The 22768-nt window shown below is 38.6% G+C and overlaps 1 protein-coding gene across 5 annotated transcripts in view; it reads right to left on the bottom strand.

Annotated features, from left to right (window-relative positions):
• LOC146436247 (uncharacterized) overlaps nucleotides 1-22768 on the bottom strand; it is a 98931-nt gene that overhangs the window by 53115 nt on the left and 23048 nt on the right. For 2 of the 5 annotated variants that reach the window (XM_085062028.1, XM_085062029.1), the window contains exon 4: nucleotides 17035-17080. In XM_085062028.1, coding sequence (XP_084918154.1) covers nucleotides 17070-17080 — 11 coding nt within the window. In that variant the 3' untranslated portion in view covers nucleotides 17035-17069. Of the gene's footprint in view, nucleotides 1-1820; nucleotides 3743-9655; nucleotides 9942-17034; nucleotides 17081-22768 lie in introns of those variants that run through there. The other 3 variants (XR_014852592.1, XM_085062027.1, XM_085062030.1) reach the window with 3 other exon arrangements.

A 22768-nucleotide genomic window follows, 5' to 3' on the forward strand; every position in this document is an offset into this window, starting at 1 on the left:
GTAAATATTAATTGAACCTGTATTATTAAAAACATGCCAGGATTCAAAAGATTAAATAAGGAAGATGTAATTATGAGCTACATAATAAACAGAGCAGTTTTAGTTCCCCTTGTATTTTTTACTTTCCTGCTATTGTTTCATATATGGCTGTTATACAAAGAGCAGCTGAGGTCAGCTACTATAAATTATGGGTTTTGTACAATAGTAATCTTCCAAAATTATTCCAGAGCTGGATCAAAGAGCTTCAAAAGACTTTTCAAAAACTTTTCCACATAATAAAAAGACTTTATTTTATGCCCTATTTTTATGAGGATTTCTCAGTTTAGAGTTGCATCTTACAGTATTCAACTACTTGCATTTATATGATGATATTTAAATACACTAGATTTGCATAATTGGTTTGCAGCCTCAAATAAGCATGAAGTAGTAATATCAATAAAGCTCTTTTTAATACATTACCTGGTGCATTTTCCAGGCTAGGTTTTTAATTTTATCTAAGTCCAAAGATTTTTGTTTGTGTGTTTATTTAAAAAAGCCAGGAAGATTTCAAGTGAAATTAGATATTTCTTCTGTTTGCAAACATAAAAATAATATTTGTAATGACAACAATTATTAAAAATGGTAACAGTAATTCTCAGCAGGCATCATGACCCTGCATAAGATGCCAGCCTGCCCTCGCTCCTGGCCAGGCTTTCACCTCATGTGAACAATCACATGTCATCTGCACAGATCCATAGATGTGGCACTGCGATGCCAACGCAAAATGAAATGTCAATGCAAGCGTATGGAGATGAAGTAACAGTATTGGAACCATGTCAGTGCATATCTACAGAGACCATGTTACTCTGTCAGTGTGATTTTAGGAAGATCACTTTGAAATGTTAAAATGAAATTAAACTAAGTCAATTAGGTAATAACAATTGAGGTTCAGGGATTAATTGAGGGCTTAAGGTGAAGCCAGTGGCCATTAACCCCAGCTAGTTATTAATTTTAGAGAAATAGCGAAATATCCTTTGCTAAGGTTATTGTCATTTTTAGAGAGTTGGGAGGGTTTTTTCCCTATATTGTGTAAGCACTTCTTGCTGTTTCTTTTAACAGTGATACACAAAGTGTGATATTAAAGGGCAATAAAAGGCATATTAGTGGAAAGTTAAGGTTTTTTAGAAAGCAAATCTACCCAATACCAGACATCCACTCATTTTTTATACAGACATTTAACAGATTGACATTGATGTCCAGCTGTCTGTAAACAGACAGACTTACTATAATGGATTTACATCTGAGAATTTGTAGAAGGAAAATAATATGAACGTGGAGAAATATTCATTTACAGCAACAACTATTTGCATGGCCCAAGTATTCATTGCTAACTTAAAGCAGACATGTAAACTGGTGAAACAATAACAATATTAAACAATTATTTTTGAAAATACCTGAACAAGCACCAAGTCAAGTTTATAAACTTCATGCAAATTCAGGACTTGAGAGTCTATGACTGTAGCATCAAGACACAGTGTGTAATATATTACTCCTTTATAATGTCAGTGAGAGATGCTTGCCAAGAGCAATGACTCAGTGGTCCAGTGTGCTGTACAAACATGCACAGGTTTGGGTCTCTGTCCTAAAGAGAGAAGGCAGGACACTTCAAAGGAAGTGTCAAAGGAATACAATACAGATCAAAGGAATACAATTGTTTTCTTTTTCAATAATTATTTTTTCTTTTTCAATAATTATTTATATAAATTCATGTATTTTTATACTATTGTATTATATTTATATATAAATACACCAAATATACACAAATATTACTTTTGCTGGTAGTAAATACCAACTACCCTTTCTGTTATAGAAGTCCCTGATAGATATTTACTCTGTAGAGGTGTGTTGATTGAGGTATTCAGGAAAGGACAGTAAATCAACATTTATTCCTATTGTAGAAGGTGGTATACCGTGTTGAAGTGTGGGTGAGAGCAATGAGACATTTCTGCAAGTTGACAAGTGACAGTGAAGTTGAGAGACAATGACACGGGAGGGGATGAGCTGCACCTGGAGGAGTGCAGGCCCAGCCCTGCTGAGAGCCAGCAGCTTTTAGAGCTTGACCTGAGCATATCGGGGCTTCTGTCTTCAGTGTGAAGTTGCACAGTTGTGGTCTCGCCTCCCAAAGTGCCTCAGGGGTGCTAAGAAAATTTCTGAAAGGTCTTTGAAACTCCTAGTAGAAGAGTACTGCGGAAATGAAAGCTTTATTACCAGAAAACATTTTCCATGACAAGTGGACGTATTGTATTTTTTTTTATTATTTTCTTTTGCTTCTCCATAGTGAGCATTCATTCCACACTCCATTTTGTATTCTGTTTCAGCATGATAGCTCCATAATGAGTGGAAAAATATAAAAATTAGTTTGATCAGTTTATTTCCATACACACTTTAAGCAGCCTTATTTTAATGTGTTTGGCACTGCATTACATACAAATGATAAAATACATTTAGAAAAAATCGTCTGGCTACACACCATAAAAAAAAGTGGGCACAGTTGAGTCTCAAGACACAGTTTCATCCTTCCTCTGAGGCATAACTGTCTATACAGATCAGCTTAAATGTCTGTCTGATCTATTCTTTAAAAACTGCAATGATGGAGATGCTTAGAAAGATTATAGGAATCCATTCCCCTACCCATTTTTATTTAGTTAGAAAGATTTTCCAATGTCTTACCTAATTTTTTTTTTTTTTTGCTGTAATAAGCCTGTTATATCTCATCCAATTATAAATGCATATGGAGAATAAATCTGGTGTCTGCTTTCTTTTTCTGACCTTTTCCATATTTGAATATTGTTTGCTCAATGAAACACCACAAACTCTTCCAGCATTTTTTCACAGAAAGTTTTTAATGTTATGATTATATTTGTTATTCTACTCATGTGTCCTGTATTTTAGAAACCCTGTATGTACAAGATTCCTGCAAATATGTTCCTTTGATGACAAGTTGGTGTCTTTTTTTTTTGTGCTGGACCCTTTATAGTGTCTGCATCCAGGTTCATCACAAATCCATCTTTTTTTTATCCTATTGTTCCTTTCCTTCTTGCACATACTACTTGCTAGTGTATTTTTAATTTTAACTAGCTGACTTCAGACTACATCTGTGTTCTGTTTAGTTTGAATTCTAATCTCACCCTTTGGAAATAAATACTTGATGTGATTCACAAAGTTTTGAATGTGTAATCTGAAGTCAATGAGTTAAAACATTCAGTGTTTCAAGGTTATTACAGAGTTTGATGGTTAGCTGTCTCCAATAAAATACAGACTAATGGGATATATCCATCATAGGAAATGCTCTTAAAACTTCTAACACCAATCTTAATCATCAGAAGACATGTGGCTTACTGCTCAGTTTGTGAAATAAACATTTACTTAAACAAAATAAACAATAGGAAAGAGTCTGCTAAAAGGAGCGTGCAGAAGCAGCAACTTTTTTTGCTTTGGTGTACATTTCCCATGAAGGTCCAAATTCTCAATTCTCAAGTTGACTTCATCATCTTGAAAGATTCTGTGACTACTAATGCAGTTACTTGGCTGTACTGATGAGCTCGTACTGGCTTGCCAAAAAGTTGGAAGCTCCAGTTTACAGAAGTTTTCCTGTACTTTCCTTTCATCCCAGCCTTTCTGTAAGGTGTGCTGAAGGCAGTCAGAGGGTAAGAGTTATTTGTGCTCCAGCAACCCACAGACCCTGGAAGCTCAGCAACCTTTTCTGGCATGACAAGGAGATGTGACATAAGAATGCAAGATAGTAAGTGTCATAGATTTACTTTTCCATTTGCCTAATCCATGCTGTATTTGGCTTGAAACAATCCTATCCATTCATGCTTTGCATAACTGTTTCATGCTCCTTGACCAGAGGTAGATAACTCAGTCATAGATAATGCTAACAAAAGACAAAGCAGAAAATTAAGTATGTAATACTTGGAAAACAATTGGGAATTTAAATTACATACCAGATGAGGTGCCTGTCAGCTGAAAAAGTCACACTGAAGAGTGTATTTAGAGGAAAAATAAGTATTGCTTGTTACAGGGTGTAATTTGCATTCTCCCCTTTCCATTTTACAAACTGCAGAACTTTCTCCTTCATTCTCCTTCACTCTCCAATTACTCAGGCATAAGAACTTACCTACATAAATTGGTCAGTTTGTCAGAGCTCTGCCATGAGGGCTCAGAAGCAAACTCAGTTGGATTTTTCTCGTACTTACCCATCTCTGCCCCAGGTATGCCAGGGGCTATGAGTCTGCTGATGGTTTTTTTCTTATGCTACTCAACATCACACCATTGCTAGACTAGATCAAAGACAGTCATCTACTGGCATCTGTGTTCAGCAGCATCATGCAGATGGCTGAGCATTTACTCTGTTATTCTTCCACAGGGACTGGATTTTATTCAGCCTTATTGGTCTTCTGCTGAAGTCTTGGCATGTTAACGGGTTAGGTTTTCCAAAGTAGCGAAGGTGATAAGGTCTCATTCCTACTTTCTGGGACACCCTTTAAAAGTTAGTGACTTGTGCTGATGCTGACACGATGTCCATTTTGAGCTGTACGTGCTATGGCACAAGGGTGGCATGAGTGAGTACAGTGAGCACAAAGTAGAAAAATATGTTCTTGTGCTAAAACAATGAGCTCAGAATTGCTTTCCATTTCTCACTGATGAAACTGTTTCACACTCACCCTGTAAGCTTTTTTGCTCAGCTTTTTTTTTGTGTGTGTTTTAATAACACTTCTATTTTCCTTTAAAAAATGTGCTGTACTAGCCTTCTTGTTATCTTTTCTGCGTTCTTTCTTCCTTCCTACGCTGCTTGTGTCTGCCTGTTCTTCTAGAAATGCACAAAGCTCTGCTTGCTCCGTGTGCTAAGCCTGACTGAAGTTTTTGGTTGCTTCTGAAGAGAGGCAGCCTGCAACCCCTGAAGGACAACAGAGAGAATGTTGTCACCAGAGTCAGGTGACAGCTGCTCTTTGCCCAGTCCTGCTTCGGAAGACACTCAAGATGCCCCACCTCACTGGGTCAGTACACAGGTGTCCTGTAACCCATGGAAAGTTTCTTCTGCTACATTGCATTCAAATAAAAAGGCATCCTTAATCAAAAGCCACTTCATTGTCCCAGCATGCTCTGATAGTTGTTTCTATGAAACTCACAGTTTTTGCTAGTTTCCACTAATGAGGTTTTCTGTTATCCTTTATGCAGTTTTCACTGTTTTCTCTCATCTGATTTAATTTGTTAAATCTCCCCTATTCCCTTTCTATGTGTTTTTAATTTAGGATTTAGAAAAACAGTATTCTTAGGGGCATAGTAGCCACCATGTTTACAACAGTGAGACATCAAAACTCTCGTGCACGCAAGTTATGTCTTTAAATATGTTAGCTAGTGAAATGCATTACTGTGCTTCCCACTGATCCATTAACAATGTGAGAACACCACTTCCTCTGTCTATTTAGCCTTTGGATGGCAAGCCCGTAAGTGATGGCTTCCTGGTTTTATAAATACTAAAAGCTAAACAGCAAAGCATTTTCTGATTTCTTGGCCTCCATTTCCTTCAAAGATACCAAAAAGTGTTTTCCTGAATTCTTTGGCAAGGCGTATTCAATGTGAATCAGGACCAAAGGAAAACAAAGGAAAGAACCTATCATAAGGGTGAAATCCCAGGTTTGAATTCCAGCCTTGACAGTCCTGGGACAGAAGAACCCAACTGTACCTCTCTGTTTTGATCAGTGTAGTGGGTTTTATTATCTGGCTCTACAGAACTGAATCAGCAATAGGATTAGTCTTGACCTGGCTTAAGGTCCAGAAGCAGTTTTACAACATGTTTGCATTGTCTGCAGATGTACTCTTGATTTCTCACCGTCTCTCTCCTTGTCACTGCAGTGCTTTCGCTCAGCTCCACAGGTCCAGATTGAGAGGCAGCTTGTGAGACTGGTATACTTTGCTAAATGCATTCATTTGCCAATGTGCTAAAAATGAAGATATTTTTGTATAATTGTTTTGTTGTCTGGTTTGTTTAATCTTTCCACATTGTTCTCACTTTGGAAAGTTCCATTAAATCCCATGACTGGAATAATACCTTTGTCAGAAACACCTTCAATTTAGTTTATCTCCTCAAGTTGTGGAGCCAGGTCTCCTTCTGTGCTCTAAATCATCATTCCTTTTGTGACTTATAAAACATTTATGTATATTCTGATCTACAATTATTAAAGCTCTGGTGATGCAATATAAAAGTCAATGCTTGAAGAAGGAAGAGAGAGCCAATAGATTGCTCTGCTTTGTATATGGCCTCTGCCTAAAATCCTGAGATGTAGATACAACAAGAATATTGGCAAGTTTTAGGTGTATCTCTGTGGCACAAAGTATGCTGAATGGCAGATGAGCACACTGAAGGTACACAGGTTTGTCAAGAAATAAGAGGTATCTTTGAGCTGATAAAGCTACCTCTGTGTGCCACTGTTCATTTAATGAAAGGAAGCATACAATACTGCATTAATTCAGTGGCAAAAAAGGAAGAGAGTTCTCAGAGATGTTCAGAATTGTTCACTGGCTGATACACAGCATAATGTAACATTCTCTTCATGTTTTAAAATGTGTGTCTTGAGTCACTGAACAAGCTCAAAACGTAAATATCATCAGGTCACAAAAATGCTTAACAATTTTCAAGGGCATGAATGTGTGATGATGCTGGGTTGTGTGTGAAACACAGACCAGCCATTCTTCCATGTTTGTAAACATGCAGCTAAACAAGCTGCATCTCCATGGACTGAGCATGGCTGAGCCAACCAAGGAATGAAAGGAAATGCATCTGTCTCATAATGCACTTTGTCAAGCCATCTCCATAGTTCACTCTTCCTTACGATGAACTAACCTAAGTTCCATCTTAGAAACTCTAGCAAAAACCTTTGAATCTGATGATGGATACAGCTATAATGAAATAGCAGTGCAACAATGTTTTAGTTCCCTTGTGCCCTAAACATCAACTGTTTTATTGATTTCAAGGGTTCTTGGATTGGGATTTGAATTTTTTTGCTTGGCTATTCTTTGTTCTGGGTGGTGAATGCTCTTAAATTCACAATTATAGCAAAGGCAAGAGAGAAGAAAAAGAATTAAAATATTTCAAGAAGGGAAAAATATTTTTTTTTTTTATTTGGAGGCCAAGACAGGCACAAGTGAGAGGCCTGGTAATTTCACTAGAAAGTCTGGTCAACGATACCTCCAAATTCAAAAAACTGTCTTTGATTGCACAGTCTGGAAATGATGGAGTTACATAACAAAGGTGGCAGGAGAACTTCTAGCAATGAGCTGTAAAGATGAGAATTGGTCTGCCAGAACCTGTAGTGAGCTGCCTATTAGAGATGACTTTTCTACTTGTGAAATTAGCAGATTTGTCACAGAAATAGTTCAGACAGAATGAATTCAGAATTCTCTGTACTGCACAATGAGATTTCTCTTTAAAGGGTCTGGTGTATCTCTGGCTAAGCAGGTGGCTGGAAAAAGAGCCCCACAAGCATACAGAATTTGAAGTCTCTCAGAGCAGACTCCATGTGACAAGACAGGAAGGAATAGCAGCACACAAAAGCAGATCAGTACAATTCTAAAAATAATTCTCTTATAGCAATGCTAAAAACTTGGATTAGATACCTGACCTCAAATCAGACTTGGATTCTTCCAGATACACAAATCTCTTGCTGAGAAGTCGCAGTGAACAACATCTGTTCTGCTAGAATTGTGTAAGGGTAGGTGAACTATTCTTCTGAGACAACTAATCTAGCAATACTTGTAAGATATTAGTTTTCTCACTGCACCTCTGACACAGGTAAACCAAGGCACTGAAATTAATTTTATTACCAAATAGTGCACCCACAATGGATAGTACCTCAGCTTCTGAGTTCCATGTGTGTCTGTGCTTCTATACTGTAGTGTTTTGCTTTTCATTGTTTAAAATTTTTTGGGGGTTGGGGGTTTTTTTGGTTTATCTTTTTTCCCACATAATGTTCAAAGGCAATTTCATGCTGCATGAACCAAAATATTTACAGTGTGCTTTTGTTCTTGTTCTGCATTCTGACTAAAGTCAGAGTGAGGTTTCTGCATACTGAATCTGAAGAGGATTTTGCAAATAAATCAGCATACACTTTTGTATTTTCTGTTGCCCCATGAAATTCAGTGCTGCTAGCGGCAGAAATTAGCAGCTTCAATGTTTTAGGCTTATCTCTGCTCTGGATAGTCTTCCACATAGCTCTTAGAGGTAATTTAGCCCTACCACTGATGTTCAGGGGAGCCTATCGACCACTTAATTTAGAAAGACAGGGACTACAGTTTCTAAGCACTATTTGACAATCCATATCCTACAACCTACAAGAGATACCTTGTTGCCAGATCTTCCAAGAGATGAATTAAGAAATCATGAGTGGGATTTTGCTAGTGTAATCAGCAACAACTTAACTCATTGCCTCTAGGCATCACTTGCCAATTACTTCAGGGGAATCTAAGTTAACTCAGTTGCCAAATGCTCTTGAAAATCCCTATTCAGCTTTATAAGACTTCTGTTTGAAATGAAATGCAGTTGTATTTTTATTTACTTTTGTCATAGACACAGACAGTTACATGGATGCTTTCAATCAAGGAGAAGCAACTCAGTTGTATATCTGATTTTTTCCAGTATAAAGCCGATTTTTTTTTTTTAATCCAAACTGTTATTTAGCAGGAGATGTAGTAGATAGTAAGACAGAATCCCAGTGGGATGTTTACTGTTAGCAGAGCATTTGGAGTGGTTCCCAACAGAAAGAGCTTTAGTCAGTGATGCATATTGGAACATAAAACAGGTTTTACCAACTCTGCAAAGCTACGAAGTCCATCGTACGAAATGCTGCTGAGCTGAGACAAGCACCAAGCAGATGCAGCAACCATGTGTTCTGTGGCTTAACTGTTCTGAGCAAAGACATTTTAAACCCTTATTTAGGGGCCCCAGTTCCCCATGTATTTCACTGAAGGAGCTACCACCTGAGAAGGTGCCTTTTAAACCAACTCCAGACTGAATAGCCACCTGAATCTTGGCACACTGACCCCAGCAGGAGCAAGCTGGGGAGAACTGTTTGCAAATTCTTTTTATCCCCCTGAAACACGAATCTTTGTAAAGGACAAAGTGTTGTCTCCACCTGCTTAAAATCCAAAGTCTTAAATGTTATTGCCTACAAATGCTTTCACTATAAATAGATGTAGAGAATTCCTCCAAAGGTGCAGAAGACACAGAGCCCTCTCTCAGTACACTTTTGTGGAAAGGTAGGTGGTTACAGCACCTTCTTGGGATCAGAAAGACACAAATGGGAGTCCAAACCTGTGGGCACCGTTAACAGTCTCCACTCTGATCTGTCAGAGTTATTCCAATGCACAAAAAACTCACATTTCATGGGCCAGAAACTGGGAACAAGAATCAGAATCACAGTGCTATTTTGGGTATGCCTTCAGTCAATCTGAATCTATCCTTCATACAAAGGAGAAAACTAAATACATATTAAATCACTTATCAAAATTCTGCTGTATATGAGGGGGACCACAAGGACTCATTCTCTTCCCATATGTGTTCTATAAAGACAAAAGTTGCTATCACTGCACTTCAAGTAGAGATTGATTGACTCACCATATGTAGGTTTGCTTTTAGATTAACATGCACTTGAAACCCAGCAGAGAAGTTTCCCTAACTTCTGGATCCCAGGAAAAAAGCCACAACAAGGTGACGAGGTGGTGGTGATACAACCAAGGTTCTCCAAGGCATGGGGAGCTGCAGAGCTTTAGGCTTGTGGGGAAATTTTGGCATCAGAATCTTGATGTCTTGGTTTGTCCTGGGAAATGGTATGCTGGAACTAGGATCTGTAGGAATGGTGTTCCAAGTTTAGGCATCTGAATTAATTCCTTTTGGATCTGACCTTTAAGATTAGAATAGCAGAAACACAAGAGGTTTAATAAAACAGAGGACAAATAAGACTGACTTCTTATCTCACTGGAAATATAGAGAAACACTTCTTGCATGGTCAGCTACTTAATGTTTCTGATCAAACAGATGTTTCTGTAACCACTGTATATTTTTAAAATATAAAAGTCAAGTGGAAAGACTCAGTAGAGTGTTTAAGGGATCTAATAATCTCTCTAACTCTTAGCAGGACATTCATTTTCTGTAGTCTTCTTTGATGGCACAGCCCAGCTAAACTGGTTCATAAACCTCTGAAGGTGCTTAGCACAAAATCAGCATCAAAAAAGTGTGAGAGAAAGATAGATAAGAAATATCCTTAGCAACAGTGTTGAATTTTTGCCTGCTAAAGATGGACTTGCTTTGGAGCGTTCACAATTTAGAGTATTCATGCTTCAATCTTCTGGCTGGGCCTTTTTAATTAAAGCAGGGAAGTTTGTAAATGATGCCAAATGTACACAATTTTACACTTCCAAGTTCACCCACTCTCTGGGCTGTTAACTTTTAAACCAGTATTTCCCTGTCTTTCTCTGTCAGCTCTTTTTGTCTTCAAACCAAGAAGTAGATAATATGGTGATTTGGTATAGCCTGAGTTCATAAGGAAAGTTCACCCAGGAAGTGCCATGCACACCAAAAATTATGCTAATGAAGGCATTTAGGTGCACAGCAATGGGGAGTTCCAAGGTTTGCACTGAGGAGCTCTCCACAACAGCTGCTGGGGACAAAAGCACCCTTTTACAGAGCACCCCATGTCCTGTGAGAATCAGAGGATCTTGAGCTTCAGCTCCCACTGTGCTGTGCGTTTCTTTGGAGTTTTCCCACCTTTCCAGCAGCCACACACGGAGCTGCATCAGCTGTGGATCCTGCGTGGTGCTGAGCACCCCCAGTGCCCTGGGGCATGGCCAGAGCTCGCGGCAGGAGCAGCCCTGCTGTGACAGACAGACACTGAGATCAGAGTGGATCCTGGGTGGCATTTTCTGAGTGCACCAGAAGGCTGAACAGAAGAACCCAACCGAGACACAAACAAGTCTTGTATGGTATAACAGAATTAGCAGGAAGACAATATTCACTGTGTAAGGGGAAAAAACAAAACAAACAACACTATAAGCTTGAAAACATTCGCCTCACTGTTCTGTGGTTTGAGAAGTGAAGTCTAGCACGGCAAAACAAAAATCAGACCTGCTTTTAATCTGTGAACAGCTCTCTTGATGAAATCTGTCATGTTTCTGGCTTCATTTGCTCTTGAGAAAAGAGCAAAAATGTTATTTTTCTTAAAGAATTTCTGAATGTTTTATCTTTATTAATGTTTCTATATGATGTAGTTCATCACTGCAGGCAAATCCATGTCATTCATTAATTCTTCCATTGTCAAAACAGCATAACCAATAGTTTATAACATCCTAAATCTTGGACATCAATCATAATATAGAGATTTCCCGTTATATATAGGATTGTCTCTTCTGATGTGTTTGAAAGGCCGGTCAGGACTGTTCTCACAAGCAGTATAATATTCTGTATCAAAGCAGTAAACCTATTAATGGCATTTGAATTTTTGAGTTGCTTTTGTCCCTGATTGTGGTTTTCCAGATGGTAAGAAATTAATCACTTAGTTTAAATATTTTTTAATGCTCTTTCTGCAAGTTTCGTATTTGATGCAAGATTTGGCAAGTGCTGTGAAGTCTGGGTTCCTAAAGATACAGTCTTCTGTCCAACAAGTTCAGGATCCCTATTCCATCCTACTAAATTACAAACAAGAAGCAGAAAATTACTTGAAGGGAGAAAAAAAAAGGATATACCAGAAGTGATTCATAGTTTAATTTCATACAAAAATGGTGAGCCAAATGTAGCCTCACTATCTCAGTCTTCAAAAGATTCAGTTCACTAAATATGATCACTTCAGGTCTTTCTAGAAAGATGTATTCATCAGCTGTCGTTCTTCCCTTAAGCAGGAAAAACAGAGAAAGATTGAGTGCTGCCAGAACCTGATACACACATTTAACAGTCAGTGCCTTTTCTTTGAGATAACTTGAAGAAAGAGCACAAAACCAAAATGAGTACCAGAGTGCTTCATGTGGCTTTTGTCTTTTTTGGTTTTTGTGCTGTTAAGGCTGGCATTTCTGAATTTGACTGGCGAAGGTGAAGAGGAAGCCACTGAAGTCATTGCTGCATCTGTGCATATTATATGATCATTTAAAGGCTTTAAAAATGTGTGGATCCCATTTGTTCCATTACCCAACTATAAGCAGGTCTAACACCACAAAAACCAGTGCAGCTACAGAGCAGATCACAAGAGTGGGGGAAATGGGAAAAGGCAAGTGCTCCAAGTGACAGGCTTTTATGTTGCAAAGCAATGTCATCTGCAAATATTTAAGTCAGAAGAAGGGAGCAGAGAAGAAAAAGCAATGGGCTTCAAGTATTAAAAGCTGATGATCAAAGAGGGAGTAGATCACAGGGAAGTATCAGACTGGAACTGTGCAGTCCTATGTAGCAGGTGTTTGGGTTCTAGTGGGACAAACACCACCTTGGGGTAAATCAGCTCCTCAAAAGTGTGTTCTTCAGCTGCCTAGATACATACTTGCTTGGTCAGAGGTCACCTCTAGTCTGACCTCTGTATTTCAAAGTTCTGAAAATAAATGATTTAATAAAAGCCAGAACAGCACAGCCAGTCCAGTAAGAACATTATGCCAGGTTAACTGCAATTAGCTGTTTTAGACAGCTGAATTTCTGAATTTGCAAACCTCCTTCAGCAACCCCCAGCTGCCTAAAAGCCAGATCTCACAGAGGCCACAGACATCCTACTCATTTTGAAAGTATTATGAGGGTTTTGGATTATGTTTACAGGTGGGCTCTCATCACTCTAGAAATTTTGCTTCCCCACTTCTCTGCCCTGAGTAAAGATGCTTTTGCAAAGCACCAAAGACCTTCTCCAGCCAGGAGACAGCTTCCTGTGCATAACCAGACAATGTGAGGCTAACTCTCAGCATTGGGCAGGTTGTTCCAGCTGTGCCAGAGGTGGAACAACATCTCTCAAACCTCAGCCCTTTAGGCAGCCTTCCTTTTCCTCTCAGCTTTCTCTCCTTTACCTGGCATTTTCTTATCAACACTTTCTTACCAGCCAAAAACATGAGCCAGATCTTCTATCAGAATTATCATTGCAGGCATTCCCCAGATAACCACCAACCTGGCTGAAGAAAATGGGTAACAAAGGAGAATAAGGGTATCATTGATTAGTTTTGTTTCTTGTTGACAAAAATTTTGACAACTGATATCTCTCACATTCCTATAGCTGATTTTGATCACAACATCATACTGAATGACATATTGTGGGCTAAACTTAGAAGCAGTGACTGGGTTCTTTGTTTTGAATTTAAGTAAATACTGCATTCTTTTCTTCCTGCAGTTCCCAATTCTTGCCAGGCCATGTTCCTTCATTTGATGTGATTTGCAGTTTGGAAAGAACATACCACTGTGGAGATCTGAATACCCACAATTATATTTCTTTTCTGCTACAGACTGCACTTAAGGAAGGTCCTTCCTTAATCACTGGTGTTTCTATCCCTGATGTTGTACACATGTGCAAGATATCTTCAGTTATCAGTACAGTATTTGTGAAGAAAAAGCTTTAGTCAACGTAAAAAAAAAAAAAAAAAAGAAGAAAGCAAAAACTAATGTTCACCACGTGCACAGCCTTGAGAATTCAGATGAACTTTTTGTGCTTCTCTTCTTTTGCTTTGGAAAAATGTGTAAGCTATGATTTTAAATCATTTACAAACTCCCCTGCTTTAATTTATGAATGTAGACTGACTGCACAAGTGCACTATTTTAACCTTAAACTGGAACACTAATAAAATCCCTACACAAAACCAGATATGTTTAATTTCAACTTTTATTGCACTGTTATCCCAGTAGATCCCAAGAACATCTGATTGAAGTTACCTTAAAATTTCTGCACTTAAATTAGATATGGAACCAAATAAACTCCACTGATCACAACAACCTTGAACTTGTGGGAATTCAGATCTAGATCCAGGCTTTGCAGCTGGATTCCATCCAGAGTGCAAATGCTGCTCAGAATCAAAGAGTGTTGTGGCTGCACACACAGTTTACAGGAAATGTTCAATTCAACATTTTTGGTAGGTGTTCCATCCCTTAATTACTCCCAAATTTCTGCCCAACACTTTATACCAGTACCTGAACTCAGACTCTTGCTTTCCATCTGAAGTGACTAAAGCCTTAGCAGACACATCACTTCACTACAGAATAAACATTGTGGCACTGATTTGAATCCAGAATTCTCTTAACAACTGTTTCACATCTAAGTAATTGCACCAGCAGTAGTGGGGTCGCCTCCTTGTTTATAAGGGGGGATGAGGGGGTGCAGTTGGAGTCACAGCCCATGACTTTATCATACAACATGAAAAGCCTTTGGGCTATCTTCTCAGCTGGGATAAATAAGCAAAGCTCTATTGGTTTCTGGGTGAATGAGATTATAATTCAAATCAGAAGCGTAGTGTTTGTTTATATCATAACAAAGTATCACAGAAGTGTGTATCATAAGCCTTAAAACACTGCACTCAAGGACAGTAAAACCCATGAGTCTGAGCTTAGGTTTCAGTGACTCCAGTGAATTTATGCCTATTTATTTCAGGATAGCAGTGCTGATGTGTACCAGCTGAGAATCTGGCTCTTTAACCCCCAAATGACAGCAGAAACCATTTACAGGGGGAGGGAGAAGGGGCTGGGGTGGAAATCAACTTGAGTACAGAGCTGTATGGCTGATAAATGGGTATCAGCCATCTCTTAAAACAGGAAGGCCTGTTTCATCCTAAAGGGAAACTAGAGAATTAATAAACACATGCAAAAGAATAATACAAAAGATATGTTTCCTTAAGGAATTTCGAATGTGTACACTACGCATCACATTCCAATAAAAAGGATTTTGAAAGGTAACATTTAACCAGTTTCTCATTTTATGTGCTTGCACACACAACCATTGATTCAAAACAAAGTGCTGTATAAAATGCCTTTCAGAACAACCTGTCCACTCAGTTAAGCTGACAGCCTATACTCACCTGAAAACAAAACTACACTTTCTTCCATTCCCCCCAAAAGCACCCCAAACTAGCCAGCAGTAATAGACTTAAAGGACAGTTTTTCCTGGTACCACATCCACACAGCTCATCCCAGTGGGAGATGATACAATATATAACATTGCCATGTTTCTCAATAATTATGTAAGAGAAGTCACATGTGGCACAAACGGAAAGTATAACAAAGAGCAGAAGCATATGTTCAAATAAACCACTGGTTATGTCAAAACTAATAACTTGTTTACGGTAGTGGACTCAACAGTAACAGGCCCAATGAGTCTAATGACTTTGTTACCACTCCTTTTGCTCCTCACTGAGCAGGCTGGAGCTGATTTTTTTTCAGGAATTATGTTTATGCAATACGAACATATTGTTATTTGCTACTTTCTGCATGATCATTTTGGCATTCTTATGCGAAAATGATGATGGTTCTGTCTAAATGTTTGGGAGGATTATCACTGACATGGGAAGTTATTAGGTTTGATGCAATACAGAGAACATTCACAGTCAGAAAACAGCATCTTTCATTTTTAGGAATGGAGGTAATTGTGCTTTGTGACAGTGCACATCCTTAAGATGTTATGTATCATTGCGTACTTAAAAAAGCAGTACACTTTTCATTGATCTTTCAATTTCGTTTTGATTTAAAATGCAGATCTTTCCCTCCATTGAAATCTTAGCATTTTTATTTTTAAATGTATCGGAAAAGATCCATTTCAGACATATGCAGCGCCATAAATTACTTTTTGTGGTTGAAACAGTATTCGCTTATGTCACGGGTTGAACATCCTCCTTTATTAGAATGCTATTTATTGCCACCAGCTGCAGTGCTTAGCTAGGAAAGTTCTTGACACCAGCGATTGCTTTTCAGCACCAATGCTTCCGGCTGCTAACGGGGGCTTCTATTGCCAAATGCAGCCACTCCTCTTAAACTGTTCCTTCTGGTATACAGGCAGCTCCTGTCACTGTTACCCAGAGCAGAAGCTGGGAGACAGGGATCGGCTCTGAACCCACTGCTATGGAATCTCTTTTGCTATAAATCTCCTATAACTTTAAAAGGCCTTGCCAAATACCACTAGCTTGAAATCTGTCGAACGTGTTCAGGAAATCTACCCATCAGTAATGGATTTTTTTCAAAATTTAGATGCAAATTTGGCTTGTCGGCAAAGGGTGTCTTACATAACAAGCCACAGATTCAGCAAAAGCAGGAGGATTTCTGTATCTATCAGCTATGTGGCCAATGGTCTCTATTTCATTAGATTTTCAAGCAGGGAGAAACCAGACAAAGGTAATTACTCTTCTTCTGTTAAGGGCTGTTATTACTCCTGCATGAACAGCTAGTACTGCCTTTTTCTTTTGCCTCTGCCTCTGGCAGCCAGGAAAGCTAAGGAGGAGCAGTATAAAAGTGGCAGTGTCAACAGCTGTCCTACGAAACACTAAGTGTACCTCACACAGTAAATCTTCAAAGCAGGAGCATGTGTGCTAGTCCTGTGTATGCAAATCCTGTTATTTTATTGATATCATTTGCACACATGCCTTCTTCACAGCTGAACCCTTGAAAAGCCATTGCATATAATTGGGCTCAACTAAGCAACAGAGGCAATCAGTGACAGGAGGAGACTGAATGCCTTTAACATGGAAAGAATTCCTTTCCTCTCTCAGAAAAGAAACACCCAGTAGGTCAAAGAGGAAGGTATCTCTGCAGTATAGCATAGCCAAGCCTGTTATACAGATGCCTGAACCACTGGAATCTACAATAAAAATTTAAAAAAAGTCAGGTCCTGAGCCTTCGTGAATACAATTTTTCTATTTGTTTAAATAAAGGAATGAGCAAATGTACATATTTTTGTCTGTATGTAGGTTTAAAAACCCTAAAACATTCAAACTAAAGTCTTTGCAGGGTTAGGCTCTGCCACACAAGATAACTTAGCTGGCAAACATTCTGAAAATTTTTTTACTTACTGTGAAAACTGATAAAAGTAGGTGTCCTGGTCATCTTACAGACAGTCTACAAAAAAGAAAAAAAAGTCATTCTTCTGGCTGTAAGGAAAATCCTTTACAGATTCATAGAGTACAAGAGACATCTGAAAGTTGGAGTTATTTATGGGTCAAAATACAATTGCTCTTTATTTCTTATCTTGTCCCCGCAAATAACCCAAAACAGTTGTTAGCAAATTACTTTCTCTTTCATATCTTTAAACTGGAGATAAGTATATGTTTCCTCTAAATGACTCATAAAAATAAACTGGCACAACTGTTTGACTATAAGTGTTATGTGTGACTGAGCAGCCTTCATAAAAATTGCTATTTCCTTTGCATCTGTAATCTCCTTGGGCCAGAGTTTGGGCCATACTCTGCCCTGCACACTATATCCTCATATAAGGCCAGTATTCACTCCCCCACCACTGGCAGAGGTCTGCTCCATTACACCAATCCCATTCTAGCCTTTTCTTTGGGAAGTGCAAGACAAGATATGATAATGTAACATCATGAAGAATGGGTGTCTTAAACAGTTCCTCTCCTCCCTTCCAGCTGGACTTCAGCCAATTCAAATGGATGAGTGAGGGCCAACAGACATATTAGTGCAACCCTGTATTTAAAGCTAAGTTATCCCCTAAATGACCCCAGAGTCAATTTATAGATGCAGAGACTAATGTACAATAGAGTTCAGAAAAGCTCTAAAGCCTAGCTTTGAAAAAGCCTTGACACATGCCACTGGGAATACACTCTGAGGGGGCAAAGAGGGGCAAAACATATATATGCTTACTTTCCATGTTTGTCCAGTGTTTTATTTGGTAATTGTTTTTTTTTTATTTCTTTTTGTCACTTGGTAATTAAAAAAATAAATATATAACCAATGAAAATGAAGCCTACTGATTTTAATTCCTACTACAGTTTAAAACGATAATTAATCCCTGCAGACAAGTTCTGCCTAAGGAGTTCTGCAGTATGACTCTTCCTGATCCCTACAGATGCAAGAAATACCTGCACAAGTGCACAAGCAACCTCCCTGTTAGCAATGGTGAGGAGTTGGCCTCTTAATTCCCCTCCTCCTAAAGCTCTTCCTGCACAAACACACCGCCACCTTCCCCACTAATGATTTTCCATGCTGTGGGGTGAATAAGACAAGCAGGAAGAAAGGAAAATATGTACGACAATTCATTCCCTACTCCTTTCTTGTACCTGGGATGTTAAAAGAACAGGCAGAAGAGGTGTCCAGAATATAAACTGCAGAAATTGTGTCTGTTTAGTTGACTGCCAGGTTACCTGGCAGTAAACTCTGTAGGATGTTGCTCTTGGTTTCCACAAAACTTATGTTGCTGGAAGCTCTGGGAAGTTTTTCATAATCCTTCCATTGTGTAGAGCGACCCTCCTCAGTATTTGATCAGGACTGGACTTTTCCCAGGTTGCCCTATATTTCATTGAATGAAGTTTCATTCTCATTCTCATTGCTTTAATTTTTATCTCACTTTATAATTATAAGTTGGCCTAGATTAAGCTCCCACAGAAACCCAATAAATTTTAATCAGTTCTCCCACCTGTCCCCAAAATATAATTTCAGAAGCAACTCAGATTTTCAGAGCAGGTTAATTATAAAAACAAGCTCACCAAAAAAAATTGGGTAACAAAAAAGACATGCAGATGCAGCAACATCCACATTTTATGTAAGCTTTTTTCTTTCAGACACGTGGGACCACTGATGACATTTTTATGCCTAAGCCTCTTAAATGCATCTTGAAATAAAAGTTTCTTTAGACAAACTTATAGAGAATATACATAGCAGATAGCACGTAACTGTTGAGTTTGGAGGAGGGAGTTAAGAAAAATCAACCCAGCATTAAAGTGAGCTTGGTATATTTTTATGGCAATTTCAATAAGTTTAGTTGTGTTCCTATAAAAGTTACAGTTATAACAATCAGAGAGCTTTCTCTTGTCTGGTCATTAATTTTACTTGCCTTCTTGTAGAAGAGTTCACAATCATCCACAGCTTTCTTTTCTATGTAACACCATTTCCCATATGAACATTCTGCTTTAGCATTTTAACACCTGAGATTGCCACTGTGCATTTCCAGAGGACTATGAGGTACATAAACACCAACACGATTCTGGCACAGTAACACAGCTCGCCAGGCATTGATTCCCATGCTGGCCAGGCATTGACTCCCATGCCACTGACTCGAAGATTTGACTCAATAAAAGTCTCCAGAGCAGCTGATTTACAAGCCAAAACCCTTCAATGATCTCTGAGTTAGATGCAGGCACGAGAGGGATGAAAGACTCTTGCAGGTACTCCCCAGTATGCCACTGGTCAGTGTGGCAAGCAGGACAACCTCCCTTCATTTGCTCCTTTGCACACAATTGTCCCCACCAGCAGCAAAATAGTCAAGGATGACACCTAACCACTCTATGAGAAAACATCCATCCCATTCATAGCCCCACATCCATTGCACTGGACATTAAAATGAACCAACCATGCCAACAGTTAGCAGATTGAACAGTACACAGCTCTGAAGCAGTGACACCTTCATCTGCCTTGTGCTGGCCATTTTTATGCTCTCTTTCCAAAAGAAGAGAAGTAGGGCAAGCTTTTTAAGTGCCTGAAGCAATCCACCTGAGAAGCTTAACTGACCAGCCTAATTTTTAAATGCAAGCCTACCAACCTCCCATTAATTCACTGTCAGAAAATTTCCAGGATCTTTTGCAATGGCCTATATTTAGCACACTTATAACTATCCCTAAAAACTAATCACAGGGGCAATTTAAACCTCTGGCTGGATTTTCAACAACACCACATAAGGATCTACTTCAGGTTTTGGTTGCCTAACTTGAGACAGTTAAATGGTCATGTTTTCATAAGTGCTCAGCATGTAATTTGAAAAATATTAAGCATTATCTGAGTGCTTGAACAACTAAAACAAAAATGCATTGAAGCAAAACAAGTTCCTGCCTACTATAAATACCTTTGATCAGTTCACGTGAGGATGGCAACTTTGTTCAGTTGGATGGTGACAAGCACCTGAATGGGACAGACAGGCCACTTTCACATGCTGTTGAAACCTCATGGTTACAGGCATTCCAACAAAGGCAAGAGCAGCCCAAGACATCAGTTACTCAAACCAGATAAAACCATATAATATCCAGATACTCCTTAAAACTCTAGAATCCAGGACAAATTTTTCACCCATGGGAACTAATAACCTTCCATACTCAAGCAATGTGAACAATGGCCTAAGTGGATGGGTGATCAATTATCTTTAGAAGAAAATCATCCTGCAGAGAGTGGAGAAATAATTTGAAAGACAAAAACAAAAAGAGGAAAATAAAAAAGAAGGAAAGAAAGAAGATAAATTGTAGAACTTCAGAAAAAACACACTTTTGCTGTCTTTATGGAAGACCCAAATAAACTAGGACAATAAACAGACACTATTCAGGAATTGCAAGTTGGTTTTGCCAGAGAAATGTATAGATATTTTACTTGGATCCAACCAGAAACTAAAAATTAAATGCATGCAATAATACAACAGAGCACCTGAATGCTCTTTACAACTTACATATTGAAAAACTTCTGTTCAAAATGCATTCCACAAAAATGAGCTGCAGCATCAAAGTAGGAACAGTGCATAGGATTCAATGTGAAGAAGGACAAGTCAGTGTTAATGGGAAAGAGGGACTGTACTACGAGTACTGGCAGCCAAAACCAACAACCTTGCTTTCACTAGATCTCAAGGAATAATATTTAATTTAAGTACTGGCATTATAGAAAGCCACAAAAAATGAGACTCCCAGGGCTGGAAGTGAGAACATATTTCATCTCCAGCCAGAATACTAGATCCGTTCCAAAGCTGAGTTACTGGAAGTCTTCCATTGTCTCCAATTTTTTTTTAATATATATTTTATTTCCCTCTTATTTTCAAAATGAATGAGCAGGTATTTCCCATGTAACCCCAAGAATTAGAAATACAAAATATATACATTTATTAATTTCAAGAATATAAAATATAAAATTAAATTCTCTCTAAAGAGTTATATTTAATATACACCACACTGCTGAAGTAAATTAAGCAGAGTTTCAATAATTCCGTTTCACCAGTATTCCAGTATTCTTCTGGGAAAGGAAACAAAAGGAAAAGTGTATTTACAAGTTCTCCAAATGCTATATCCATACTCTAGTAAACAAATAATGTTGTAATTGTTATTTTGGCAATATTACTATGCTGCAAGGAAAGCACAACATGTAGAAGATTAGTTAATCCTTAACATTACTTAAACCAGAAACACTGCTAAATGCAGTAACTTAGTAGTACAAATACAAGATTTTATGTCTCCTGACCAACTTGTTCTAGATTTTTAAAGAAAAGGATTCATTCATCATTGTAGAATACAAATTGTTCTTTAGAAAGCACAGTGTCATTGGTATACTTTAAAATATTCATTAACAATCACAAGCAAGAAGCAGTCACCAAATAATCATGGCTACAGAAAAAAGTTGTGTACCCACCAGGCTTTACTGGAGTTGCAAATCACAAGCAGTGGTCTGATTCTTAATTTATTGTCTCCACAAACTTTAGGAAAAACAAAGAGCTGAAAACACCAGTGAAATATAGTAAGATGCTTCAAGTTAAGTGTTTTCAAATGGGTATTTCTATCTAAACATGTAAGGAACTATTCAGCAACAGCAAAACAAGTTCATTTTCAGCATATAAATCTGCACTTTAAGCCAAGTAATAAACAGATTAAAATAAATTTAATTTGTCCCACAAGGATATTTCCTTTCTTTTTCTGGTTTGATGACTACTCAAGAGTGTAGTATCATGAATTTCTGTTTCCATGTGTGCTGCAGTAAAGAGTCTTCCTTTAGACTAGCCCAGATAAACTCACTTACAGCTTACTACTGGAATAGTTTCTCCAAATGGTTTACCCAAACCCCAGCCAGGGACGCCATTTGAAATGTCTTTGTAGAAGTAAGAGCAAATGAGGAACCTCACTCTAAAGCACATGCATTCCCCTGCCAAATCCCAGGGCACAGCTGATGGGTGTTGGCAGCCCCACCCATGCAGGCCAGGCTCACCTCAGAGCTGAGGTTCACCGAAAGCTGCCTGCCAGCTGGAAGCCTGGGTGGGATTTTCTCTCGACCTTTACAGCCGGTTACCTGCTGCACTTCCAGCTATTTAGTGTGGCTGCAGGCAGCAATGATATTTTCTTGTAAAAGTCCTTCTCCATAAGAACTGAGGTCTGCATGGTATCAGCCCTCTGCTGAGAGCTGCGAACACTCATGTGTTAATTGCTTAATTGCTGCCCTGATATTACTGGGGGGAGGTTGCCCTGAGCTACTGTTTTATAGAATCACGCCCAAGGGTTGCTGCAATAACTAAGAATAAAGGCAGTCTATAAAAAAAGCCCTCTTCAGACAGAGCAAAGAGCCATTTAGTTCAGCCTCTCTCTGAGTGGCTAATGGGGTATATTTGAGGGAAAAGCATAGGAACAGAAGCTTTCTGTACAACATGCGTACATAAAACTTCTTTCCTTACAACCCCTAATGCTTTCTGCAGCTTAGGAACCTCCTGAGCTAAAAGGAATAGATTCTTCTCTTTTCTTAAATCTTCCAGGTTAAAAAGCAGCCGGTAGTAGACCTGCTTTCAATAAAACCAGCACACAAAGGCCCTGGGTGCTGTGAACCTGACAGCAATTTACAGCC

Source organism: Lichenostomus cassidix, chromosome 5, assembly GCF_008360975.1.
Source record: "Lichenostomus cassidix isolate B80296 chromosome 5, HeHo_3.0, whole genome shotgun sequence".
Taxonomy (NCBI): Eukaryota; Metazoa; Chordata; class Aves; order Passeriformes; family Meliphagidae; genus Lichenostomus; species Lichenostomus cassidix.